Source organism: Apium graveolens, chromosome 1, assembly GCF_009905375.1.
Source record: "Apium graveolens cultivar Ventura chromosome 1, ASM990537v1, whole genome shotgun sequence".
NCBI lineage: Eukaryota > Viridiplantae > Streptophyta > Magnoliopsida > Apiales > Apiaceae > Apium > Apium graveolens.
In genome coordinates, this window is record NC_133647.1 from 194994424 (window position 1) to 195008075 (window position 13652).

The 13652-nt window shown below is 33.1% G+C and overlaps 2 protein-coding genes across 2 annotated transcripts; one reads left to right on the top strand and one right to left on the bottom strand.

Moving 5' to 3' along the window:
- The first annotated feature begins 1335 nt into the window (after positions 1-1335).
- LOC141675185 (receptor like protein kinase S.2) lies at positions 1336-4255 on the top strand. Its single transcript, XM_074481900.1, has one exon. It carries the CDS (start codon positions 1397-1399, stop codon positions 3977-3979), a length of 2583 nt encoding a protein of 860 aa, XP_074338001.1. The 5' UTR covers positions 1336-1396; the 3' UTR covers positions 3980-4255.
- A 428-nt stretch (positions 4256-4683) lies between these two features.
- LOC141675193 (uncharacterized) lies at positions 4684-6389 on the bottom strand. Its single transcript, XM_074481909.1, has 3 exons — positions 6072-6389; positions 5754-5838; positions 4684-5576 (listed from the first exon to the last, which is right to left on the bottom strand). Exons 1-3 carry the CDS (start codon positions 6081-6083, stop codon positions 4921-4923), a joined length of 753 nt encoding a protein of 250 aa, XP_074338010.1. The 5' UTR covers positions 6084-6389; the 3' UTR covers positions 4684-4920.
- Between the last annotated feature and the right edge of the window lie 7263 nt (positions 6390-13652).

Genomic DNA, 13652 nt, shown 5'->3' on the forward strand with positions numbered 1-13652 from the left:
AGGATATAAATCCTTATAGATTAGCCTCAAGGGGACCTAAAAGGATAAGGAATCAGTTTCCTACTATCTAGGACTCCAAAGTCCATTCTAATTATGAGACTTGCCCACCAAGTCTCCTATACCAAGTCCAATTCAAGGACTCCCAACATCTATATAAGGGGCCTCACCCCATAAATCAGAACTACGTTTTTTGGCTTGATTCTCTAAATTCACAGAGATACGTAGGCATCTCGTAAAGGCAGAATTAAGCTACGAAACACGAGAGCAGCCATTAAAGGCCTTGAGCTCCCGAATCTTAGTAATAAATACAACAAATAATAACTTTAGTTTTTTATCCATAACAGTATCCTTTCAGAACAACTTTGTCTGTAGATTTGCTTACAACTTCACAGTGTTCTTCAAAGAAATCCACATGATAACCTTTGTCACAAATTTGACTAACACTCAGCATATTATTTTTAAGTCCTGAGACTAGAGCTACTTTCTCAATGATGACATTCCCAAGATTGATATTGTCATATATACCAGAGTTTTTGCCATGTTGTCATCTTCATAAGAAACTCCTGGACCAACTTTCTCCACAAATTCTGATAGCAGAACTTTATTTCCAGTCATATGTCCTGAACATCCACTGTCCAGAACTAGGATGTTTTTTCTGTTGCCCTGCAATCACAAAGACCACTAATGATTAGTTTTAAGGACCCAGACTTGCTTGGATCCTTTGGCCTTATTAAGTTTGTTAACATTTGCAGCGGATTTAACATCAGAGTTTATGTTAACATTTTTCTTATCAGAATTTACAGTATCAGACTTTGAATCAGTACTTACACTAGAAGGAATAATGTTAACTTTCTTCAAAGACTCTGCATCAGTATCAGAATTTAGAGTATTTCAGAGTTCTTTTCTTTTAGTTTGCAGAGCGAAAAATAGTGAAAAGGTCAAATTACCGCTACATTCACATTTTTTAGGATTTTGATTATAAATACAGGGAGGACAATTTTATCTTTCCAATCTAATTTTGCTCTAAAAATAAAGAAATAACTCTAAAATAAATAAAATTTCCATCTCACATTCAAAAACTAAAAGTGATGAGAATGTAATAATGCAAGAGCTTCCCAAATCTAAACTTTTGTCACCAAAAATCAACTTCATTGCTCACATCACCAGCATGGCCCATAAATACAACTTAGCTGGCCTATTTACAATCTCTTTCCGTCATGCAACCTAACCGCGTTTGAAAAATTTATTTCACCAAATATCTACTACCAATCCAAAACACACATCACACGTATCTTTCTATCCCCTTTAATTTATCCTCTATATATTAATCTACACTTTCATTTTGCTATTACATCATTTTTCTAACTAATGCTGCTCTTTCAACAACAAACTAACCATGCAGCTTACCAATCTTTGCTTCATTTTACCTGCAGATTCTGCAGAGCTAAACAATGAAGCACAGCTTCATACACCAACAACAAAACAATTGAAACACCGTCAACGTCGAGATACTCGTATTTTTAAGGCCTTGCGAAGATCGATTTACGAGTTTTTTGTGTTGAAATGGTCTACTTTTTGTGGACCAAGAAGACAACAACCTTCTGGTTTGTTTCATGACATGGAGGGAGTTCAGATTTTGGAGAAGGTTGGAGGCAATAATCCGAGAACGTTTAGCTACGCGGAGCTTTATATTGGCACGAAAGGCTTTAGCCATGACGAGATTCTTGGCAGTGGAGGTTTTGGTAGGGTTTATAGAGCTGTTTTGCCTAGTGATGGAACGGTGGTTGCGGTCAAGTGTTTGATGCAGAGAGGTGAAAGGTTTGAGAAGACTTTCGCGGCTGAGCTTGTAGCTGTGGCTCATTTACGACATAGAAATCTTGTTAGCCTTCGAGGATGGTGTGTTCATGATGATCAGCTGCTGCTTGTTTATGAGTACATGCCTAATCGGAGTCTTGATCGTGTACTTTTTAAGCGAGTAGAGAATGTTGGCCCTGTGATTCTTGGATGGGATCGAAGATTGAAGATCATTGATGGTCTGGCAACTGCCTTGTTTTATTTACATGAGCAGTTGGAGACACAGATCATTCACAGGGATGTGAAGACAAGTAATGTGATGCTTGACTCGAATTTTAATGCTAGGCTTGGTGACTTTGGATTAGCTAGATGGCTAGAACATGAACTTGATCACCAAATCAAGACACCGATAAAGTATCAAGACTTTCAATTGGTGGATACTACTAGAATTGGAGGCACAATTGGATACTTACCACCAGAAAGCTTCCAAAGACGCGGCTCTGCTACATCAAAATCTGATGTTTTCAGTTTTGGAATTGTTGTCTTGGAGATTGTCTCAGGACGACGAGCTGTGGACCTTGCTTTCCAAGATGATCAAATTATTTTGCTTGATTATATACGAAGGCTTTCGGATGAAGGAATGGTTTTAAAAGCAGGGGACAATCGACTTCCTGACGGGTCTTATAAGCTTTCTGACATGGAACGTTTGATTCATCTAGGGCTGCTATGCACACTCAATGATCCACAGTCTAGGCCAAACATGAAATGGGTGCTAGAAGTACTTTCTGGCACTCTCTGCACCAAAATGCCAGACCTTCCATCATTTAAGCATCATCCTCTGTACATCTCTTTATCTTCCTCAAGCAGTGACATTACATCCTCGAGGTCTTTGACTGCTACCATCACCACCACTACTACCACCACCAGTGAAATGGTTGCTTCCAGCTCATCTACCTTTTTGTCGGCCAAGGATGAAACCATTTACGCAACTGCTGAATATGGAAGCACTGATGTTAGCCCATCTGCTGAATATGAAAGCTCTGATATTAGCCCCCCATCTGCTGAATTCAGAAAAGCTGATGTTAGCCCCTTCACCGAATATGCAAGCACTGAAATCATGTCCTCCTCGGACAACAAGAGTAAACGTCGATCAAACGTGTTCCCCATTATTGAAACTCCACGGGAAATTAGCCTTAAAGAAATTATTTCAGCAACTAAAAACTTTGCAGATTCCAGAAGGGTGGCTGAAGTAGACTTTGGAACTGCTTATTATGGCATTCTTGACAACAATCACCATGTCTTGGTGAAAAGGTTAGGCATGAAAACATGTCCAGCACTTAGAATACGCTTCGCCAATGAGCTTCAGAACTTGGGAAATTTGCGCCATAGAAACTTAGTTCAACTTCGTGGATGGTGCACTGAACAAGGAGAGATGCTAGTTGTCTACGATTATTCAGCGAATCTCCTTTTAAGTCACACTCTACACCATTATCACCACAGAAATGGGCTTCCAATCCTGAAATGGCATCACAGGTACAACATAGTCAAGTCACTTGCTTCTGCAATTCGTTATCTCCATGAAGAATGGGATGAGCAAGTAATTCACAGAAATATAACCTCTTCATCAATTAATCTCGATGAAGATATGAACCCGAGGCTTGGTAGCTTTGCACTTGCAGAATTCTTAACAAGAAACAATGATGGTCACCATGATGTTGCTGACAAAAACTATTCTGTCAATGGTATTTTCGGCTACATGGCACCAGAGTACATGGAGAATGGTGAACCAACAACAATGGCAGATGTTTATAGCTTCGGTGTAGTGGTTCTTGAGGTGGTTAGTGGACAGATGGCTGTCGACTTCAGTCAGCCTGACGTACTATTAGTTAAGAGAGTCCAAAAAATTAAGGGAGGAAAAATGAAATATGCAGAATTAGCAGACTGGAGGATGGATGGAGAGTATGATCACAAAGAACTCGTGAGGATGGTGAAACTCGGACTGGCCTGCACACACTCTGATCCAAAGCTAAGGCCAAGCATCATGGATATTGTCAGAATACTAGATGGTTGTGACAAATGCTTCCTCGAGAAAGGGCAAAAGAAGGAGAGCAAGGAGGAATGGAAGCAAAAGAATTTCTCCTCATTATCGCTGATTAGAAGGATCCAAGCGCTTGGAGTACAGTGATTAGGAAATGTAGTGTTCCTGTTTCTAGCAGAGTTAATTTGTTTGTGGTTTGAGGTTTATATTAGCTGTTTATATTGTCTAGTCTCAATTCGGTTTTTGTAAGTTAATAGAAACATAATCCTTATCTACCTTATGCCTTTTGATCGAATCTCCTTCTTCCCTGTTATTGGAGACTCAGGCTTCAGAATCAGTACATGTAAGGTGTGAGTCTTAGTTACCAAAACAGAAAAGAAAGGAAAAGAAATCTATTTCATCTCAAGTACAGAATTAATCGTTATTCGTTACTGTCATAAGCAATAGTATACACAATTGCATAGTGTCATACATTAGAGACTAGAGATGAAAGTATGTGATGAGCAATGGTAGTTTCCACTGAGGTTTCTGTACATTGATATGAATGTGAAAACTAATTTCAGTGTACACTGCCAATGCCAACCTATACTTGATCAGAGCAAACGGAAATTCTCTGAACTGGCCTCCAACAACAGAGCATGCCTCCTACCTTGTTAGACAGTATATTTAGAGCCTGGCATGGTGAAAATTGTAATATCTTATACAAAGTTCTACTCCTCATCTCTCTGATCTCCCTAATCTTTCATTTCTTTTCTTTATCTGTTGATAGTGTTAATAAAGGTTTAATCAACCTTTATCAAGTTTGCATATACAGATACGACGAGATTATAAAATCAAAAAGTAATGCCAAATAACAACTATAGAAACTTCCATTCATAATCAAATTTAAAAATCTGTAACATGATCTCATTGTCAACAGCCATTTGGTAACTGACCTTATTGTAATCATACTTTTTCCATACTATAAGCTTTTCATCTTTGCCTCTAAAAGTACCCCACATACTACAACCAAAACATATTGCAACAACATTAAAGAAAAGGTCAATTGGAGAAGTCCCAGGGGCCATGAAGCTGCCATTTAAGCACCTTTACATAATTGTGCAACCTTGGGGATTTTCTTCACTGAAATAATCGGTGGTCACACAACATTTGCTCCCACGGTACCCGTATCCATAATTGTAACATGGACCGGGTGGTGGTGGAACAGGCCGTCCATAATCATAACAGGGAACAGGCCGTCCATAATCATAACAGGGAACAGGCCGTCCATAATCGTAACAGGGACCGGGTGGTGGTGGAACAGGACGTCCGTGCCCTTGATAACATGGCCCCCCACCATAGCCTTGGGAGCAAGACCCACAACATGTCCTATTTGGATACATAGGTATAGGTGGATAAGCTTGAACCGGTACAGTAGCCTCTGGGGCCTTGGGTTTTTCAACAGGTGGCTTGGGCTTCTCAGGAGCTTTAGGTTTCTCTGGCTCTTTAGTTTTCACAGCTTCCTTAGGCTTCTCGGGAGCTTTAGGTTTCTCAGATTCTTTAGGCTTCTCGGGAGCTTTAGGTTTCACCTCTTCTTTAGGCTTTTCGGGAGCTTTGGGCTTAGGTGGATCATCTAGTATCTGAATACTTTTGATAACCTTTCCACCTTTGCAGCAAAGTTTGTCACGAAGCTTCTCAGGGTTGCAGCACAACACCTTAATGGTGACTTTGCTGTTTTTAACATCATACACCTGGTCTCTGATTTCTGTTGCCATAAAAACCAATCCACACCACATAAGTTCAAGTTTCTTAGCATACATCCCCACACATATAAAACAACTAAATGACAAATATGTTTAAAACCTTAAACAGGACTAATTAAAAAGCAGGGGAAAGAAGGTAGTATTAATAAAATAGTAATTGAAAAGGTGGGGGGACTCACGAGGGAATTTGCAGAGGACTTTCTTGACCTTTTTGTAGCAGCTAAAACACTCCAAGTCCACCGTGTTTAACACCATTGTCACCACCTGTTACATGCCTCCCCGGGAACATATTAAGGCAAAACATGATGTTTAGTTATCATGATCCACAAAATTCAACATGCAATGGATTGATATAAACCGGTGTTCTAAAAATCAGTCAACTCGGACAAACATCGTATGAGTACTCGGAAATCGGAGGTGAACTCATTCCTATATAGTGAACAAATATTATAACTATCATGGATTACAAACTCAACATGGAGGAAAAAAGAACATACCTTTTCTGACATGGTAATGACTTGTGAAGGATGAGACAGGGGGAACTTGTTCTTGTTGTGTTCTTCTCTTTAATTCTCTAAGTGAATGTAACAGTGTATGTCGGTTAGGACAGAGAGATTAGAGATGCACATGGAGAAACAAAGACAAGTAGATGTAATGGCTTTAACATCAATCCAGCAGTCTGGTAGTACTCCTACCTTCTCTTAATCCTAAATTACCAAATTAGCCTCATGCAAACTACAAAACTAATTTTGTTTAATCACACTTGTAATTTAGTATTACTGCAAGCATGTTACCACTAATTAGCAGTATGCCAACTTCAAATATTATGATAAATGCTCAATCCAATCATTTACTATATACATGTTCTTATTGTCAAACTCCATGTTTCACATACATACAGTTTTCACTGCATAATTCAAAATATATAAAAAAGAAAAATATCCTAAATACGTAATTAAGATATTTACGAGAGTTATATGAATACGTGGTGTATTTTTAACCATAGAATTCTGAAAACAAACAGACAGACAGATGGGTGGGGGAGAGGACGGAGGATGATATAGTAAAAATTGTATGTATTATAATGCTGACCCTTTACGCTCCATTTTCATGTGATGTCTGATTGATCCACCTCACCTTCCTCTATACTCTAATTTTTTTAACTAATTTTGCTAATTAATTCGATTCATTATTGCAGGTGGGTGGAGCCGTGGAGGGGTGCTTAATCAGTTGGGTCAATTTCTAACTAATCATACATGCAGTGCTCCTTGACCTCGAGTCTTTGTTTTGTTTCTATAGTGGGACATGAAGGAGAATAAGATTTATAGTGATCTATAACTATATGTGAACGGATTTATATGATATATGTATGGAATATATATCTATATCTATGTATACTATTATATATATTAAAGACGAAATGAAGTTTGGTCGGTAGTCGGTCTGATCATCGTAATTATAGTAATGTTTAAAATAAAACACTTTTATAAATAGATAAATATCCATAACATAATTATAATTTGTTTAAATTTGGTTGGTAGTCAGTGTGGTCATCGTAATTATAGTAATATTTAAAATAAAATACTTTCATAAATAGATAGATATTCATAACAGAATTATAATTTATCTAATGGTTTCGTTAAAACAAAATAATTTATAAAATTCACTCGGTTGGGCTAAATAAAATTATAATATTAATCCCATGTTAAAATAAAAAATTAAAAGAAAACTACATATAGTTAGTTGGATTTGAAGAATCGGGCTAAAATAAAATAATAAATATTATTGATCCCGCTAAAAATATTATATTATTGGACCGGCTTGAACAAAATAAAAATTTGAAAGGAAATAATACATATTATCCATTCGATCTAAATAAAAATAATAATCACCCCGAGTTAAAATAATATTAAACAAAATAGTAAGTATAATTAGCTGGATTTGGTTGATATAACGGATATCAAGCTAACATAATTTTTTTTTCATTGACACATAAAATATTACGACTTGATTCATGTTTAAACATATTAAACTAATTAGTTGGATTTGGTCGGTTAACAAACTAATGACAATTTGTATACTATTGATCTCATTTAAAATTTACCTTTTAATTAAATATAATAATCTTTCGTTAACACACCAATAAATATCAATAACATATAAATTTCAATCATTACATTATTTTTTAAAATTATAGTATCCCTAACTTATATACCTCTGTGTATATTAATAAGTATTATCAAATTATATTATTAAAATTTTAAATAAATAAGTTTCATAATTTAAAATTTTTACATCAAATTAAATTCAAAAAATTATGTAATATTAAAAATAATCCGGGTATCGCACGAGTTTTGGATTAGTATATTTGATGGATAAATACAATAATACCAATGATAAATAAGAATCGTAGTGTGTATTAAGAGAAGGACTATTTGGATTTAGCCTAAACCTAACTTGATAAGGATCAGTGGAGGTTGTGGGCTTGGGTAAAACATAACTAGCCCATTGAGAAGTAGTTCTAAGGCTATAAAACCATATATGGACTTGATTCATATAAATATATGATATGTACGTCATTTGCATGAGTTACACACACATGTTTCTCTACTAATTATCAAGTAGAAGTATCATGTGAGACTGTTCGAGCATGTCTATAGCCGAGTAAAAATTATTTAATTATTTTATCTTGACTACCTTGCAAATTCAGTCCAATCACAATTTTACTTGTCATCGGATTCCGACAAATCGGGCATATACAGTTATTATAAATAAGCCTATTATCAAGTCTATATCTCAACATATTTCTTGTTGTTTCAACTATTTCCTTCAAAAAAAGTGTGGTACCACACAACAAGAACTAAGCTAATATTGGTAAATAAGATTGATTATGGGTTTAACTTGTCCGCAACAAAATTTGAAAGTACAAAACCACATGATCTCATCTCACGTTCATTATCATATAATTTATTTTAGCTGACTCAAATTAATCCAAATAAAAATAAATTTTAATCATCCTGCTCGATGAATTTAAAACAAAATTTAATAGGGTTAAAAATTAATAAAAATTGAATTAAACATGTTAATTGTTATGTTAGAATTTTGCATATAATTCAGCCAAGCCAATCCCTATCGTGGACAGAGACGGATTTAGGATGTGTTTAGCCGCCCAGTTTTTAATATAGTTTGACTAGTATGTAATTTGTATCAGTTGTGGTTACAGTTCAACTAATAATGCAGAATTTTGTGGACAGCTGACCAGAGTACTTCTGTGATTCTTTTTTCTTTGTTGTTTGATACTCCTTTCGTCCCTAAAAACGTTTTCTCTTTGTGTTGGACACGTTTGTCAATGCACACTTTTGATCGTTAATATTTTTAAATTCGTGTTAGTATTAAATATAAAAATTTCACTGGATTAAAGTACTGATAAATACGAATCCAACGAGATCACTCATGACTATGTTTGATATTATAGATTAGACGTAAATTAGTAGTCAATCGCTTATCGTGAACAATACCAAAAGTCAAAAGAGGAAACGTATATTGGGACGGAGGGAGTAGCATATAACTAGGCACCTAAACATAGAGCTGTTCGCGAACAAGCTCGAGCTCGGCTCGTTAAAGGCTCGGTTCGGCTCGGTTCGTTAAGGGCTCGAACTCGAGCTCGAACATAAAAATGTGTTCGTTAAGAAAACGAGCTCGAGCCGAGCTTTTGGCATGTTCGGCTCGAGCTCGGCTCAACTCGGGTCGGCTCGGCTCGGCTCGAAAAAAAATTATTATTTTTTTATTTTTTATATTTAATTATTATGAATTTTATATAGATTTTTTATAAATATTTTTAAATTATTGAATTATACGAATTTCAAATTATATATTTTAGTAATTTGAAAAAAATCAGATATTAAAATAAATTTTTTAATTTGATATTTTAATAATTAACAAGTGATTTGACTACTACTTCTAACTAGTATTTATTTCCTGATTGGTGTTTCAATTTTTTGAAATTATTTATAAATAATCCAACCGTATGGATGTCAAGATCTATATATTTAAGTGATATAATAAAAAATTTAGAAAAAATAAATATATTTGGTTTGCTATTTTAATTTAACTAGTAGTTTGACCAGTACTTCTATTTAGTCCCGTATTGATGTTTCGATTTTTTAAAAATATTTATGAATGATCCAACCGTACGGATGTTAATATCTATATATTTTAGTGATATGATAAAAGTTTTAGAAAAAAATAAATTTATTTTGTTTGTTATTGTGACAATCAACCAGTTGTTTGAACAGTACTTGTAACTAGTGTTTAGTCTCATATTAATGTTTCAATTTTTTAAAAAATATTTATAAAAGATCCAACCGTACGAATGTTAAGATCTATATATTTTAGTGACATGACCAAATTTTTAGAAAGAAATAAATTTATTTTATTTGTTATTTTGACAATCAACCAATTGTTTGAACAGTACTTAGAACTAGTGTTTAGTCTCATATTAATGTTTCAATTTCTAAAAAATATTTATGAATGATTCAACCGTACGGATGTTAATATCTATATATTTTAGTGACATGATAAAAATTTTAGAAAAAAATAAATTTATTTCATTTGTTATTTTGACAATCAACAAATTGTTTGAACAGTACTTAGAACTAGTGTTTAGTCTCATATTAATGTTTCAATTTTTTTAAAAATATTTATGAATGATCCAACCGTACGGATGTTAATATCTATATATTTTAGTGACATGATAAAAATTTTAGAAAAAAATAAATTTATTTTGTTTGTTATTTTGACAATCAACCATTTGTTTGAACAATACTTGTAACTAGTGTTTAGTCTCGTATTCATGTTTTGATTTTTTTAAAAATATTTATAGATGATCCAACCGTACGGATGTTAAGATCTATATATTTTAGTGATATGACAAAAAAATTAGAAAAAAATAAATGTATTTGATTTGTTATTTTAACAGTCAACCGGTGTTTTGACTTGTACTTGTAATTAGTGTTTAGTATCGTATTAATGTTTCAATTTTTTAAAAAATATTTATGAATGATCCAACCGTACGGATGTTAAGATCAATATATTTTAGTGATATGACAAAATTTTTTGAAAAAAATAAAAGTATTTGGTTTGTTATTTTAACAGTTAACCGGTGTTTTGACCAGAATTTTTTAATTCGGCTCGGCTCGGCTCGGCTCGTTTTGATGGAGAAAGCTTGTGTTCGGATCGGTTCGACTCGACTCGATTTTGTTCGATAAAAGCTCGTGTTCGGCTCGTTTGTTAACGAGCTCGAGCTCGAACACAAGTTTTTGTTCGTTAAGAAAGCTCGGCTCGGCTCGACTCGTCAGAAAAAAAATTAAAACTCGGCTCGGTTCGATCAAAACTCGGCTCGGCTCGATTCGTGAACAGCCCTACCTAAACATCATACTGTCGAAAGAGGTTTTAAACTACAAACACTACAAAAAACAAGGGTAAATTTGACCGACCAAATATGATTGCGGCTAAATTTGACCGCCGGCGGTCATATTTAAGGTCAACCTTAGTTTATAGTCGGTCAGATTTAATTTTGACCGCAGACGGTCAAATTTAAGGTCAGCCATTTATTTGTAATTGGCCAAGATTTAATTTTGACTAACAGCGGTCAAAATTAATTTGGTCAAATTTACTCGGTCATATTTATTTTTTAGATCCCAAAAAAAAGAGAGGGAAAAATCCCGCCAAGATAACAAAATTTGATTGGTGCAAATTTGACCGCATTCGGTCATATTTATGTGTAGTCTTATTTAACTTTTTGGCGCTAAATTTCCCGCCAAAGTTAAACGAAATTATCATAAATAAATTTGACTGACGGCGGCCATATTTATAAATGTGACTGCTAGTGGTCAATTTTAAATTTAACTATTTTTCTATAAATTTGAATCAATATTAAATAAAGTATTAAAATCTTAAAAAATATTGGGGTACCAAAATTTCATAAACAACATATTAAAAATTATTTTAGTCGTTAGTCAAATATATTTTAGAAGTAGTAATTAAAAGGTGACATTATGTTTCTTCAAAAAATTATAAAAACAAACAATAGTCACTAGATTTTAAAATTTACAAAATATTTTGTATATTTAGTATGACAAAACATAAAGTACAAATAATAAAAATAAAAGTAAGATACGTGTAAAAATAATATCAATAATATATTTTATTGTTCAAATTCTTGTATGAAGTACATGATTTAAGAGTTGGATTTAGAGGTTAGGGTGTTAATGTATAGCATTAATAATTTTGTAAAACTTAAAAGATGCTAAGTATGTTAGTTTTAAAGGATACATGCGAAAATCGTCCAATTATAAACACATCATCTTAAAATAATAAGATGTCACATATCGATATGTATAATGACTTATCGATATATTAAGTTCTCTACATGTCTTTGACTTGTCGAGATCTCCAGTTTTTTATATGTAGAATGACTTGTCGATAGGATTTTGACTTGTCGATATCTCTAGTTCTCTTCATGAAGATTTGCCTTGTCAATATCTCTAGATCCCTACATGAAAAAATGACTTGTCGATATCTCCAGTTCAGTACATAGACTTTTTGACTTGTCGATGTCTGAGATCTCTACATGCATTTTGAGTTATCGATATCTCTTGGGACTTCTCTATAGGTCATTTTGTACTTCTCGATATCTGACTTGAAACAATTTTTCCAGAACAACATTATTCAAATTCAAGCCGCTACACTTATCTCTAATGCATGATCATGATTTGATCTTTTTCCAGAGGTTATTCCAGTCTAATCTACTTAATATTTTTACAGACTCAATAAGTACAATTACAGAATACAAATGTAGATTGACATACAACTTATCCTTAGGGTTGTCAATATGATTAAATCTTGTGGACGGCTTGTTGTTGCCCGAGTTAGTTTGATTTGGGCTAGTAGACTTTTACTTACTTTAGACTTTTACTAACTTCAATGTTATCCATGCTTTGCTACTCATGAACATGTTACATCTTGAACAATACAAATTTAATGAAAAATACAACAAAAACTATGAACTCTCTATATAAAGATATACATGTATATGTTAGATCTCAAAATAAAGAATTTTCAATGACTGTAAGGTTGTATTTTTCAGATGGTATGGTGTATATTTCGTGGATAAATCTTAAAATAAAGTACACTAAAAAATATTTACGGGCTAAGTTAATGTTCGAACATATTCACAACATTTAAGATCTAGACTCAGTCTCACAACTAATTTGTTATAATTTGAATGTAATGTAATCTTAAAGTACGTTAATCAAAGATAAGATAGAATGAACACCAATATAGAAACGTATATCTTCAGTTTAAAATAAATCAAAATACACTAATTATAACTTATCTAAATATGTAGTACACATATATATTATTTATATAAGTGTATCTCGTTTCAACATATAAAAACAATTTAATTATATGTATAATTTATTTTTTATAAAAAAATATATATTAAAAATGTATGAGACATACTATTCAAACTAAAAATTGTTTAATAAATAAGGGAATGATCCGTTTATATACTATTCTTAACTTTATCTGACATTTAATTGTTCAAAACTAACTCTATAAATATTTTAGTAATCATGTTTAAAGTGAAATAAATTGTCGCTATTTACAACACTTACATATTATGTGTATGATAAAAAATTTAAGTAATAGCGTGGTGTAGTGGTAAGGTGATGTGTTTGTGAATGTAAAGATTCAGGTCCAATTCCGCCCAACAACTTCTTTTATATAAATTTAAAGTACAGGGGTAAATTAGTCATTTTAATGAGACTTTTTAATCTCATGAATATTATCAGCATATTCTCTTATTATATATAAAAGAGAAGTGTTACAACTTGTAACATACTTGTAAAAATGTTAGATCAGAGTATCAAAATAAATATAATATATTTTTAAGTTGAAATATTACTTTAAATTACAAGAATTTGAAGTAAATTACAAACTGAATAAATAAGATACACGATTATATATGAATCTTTTATATAATGAAATTTAACAAATTAAAAAGAAGTAATATA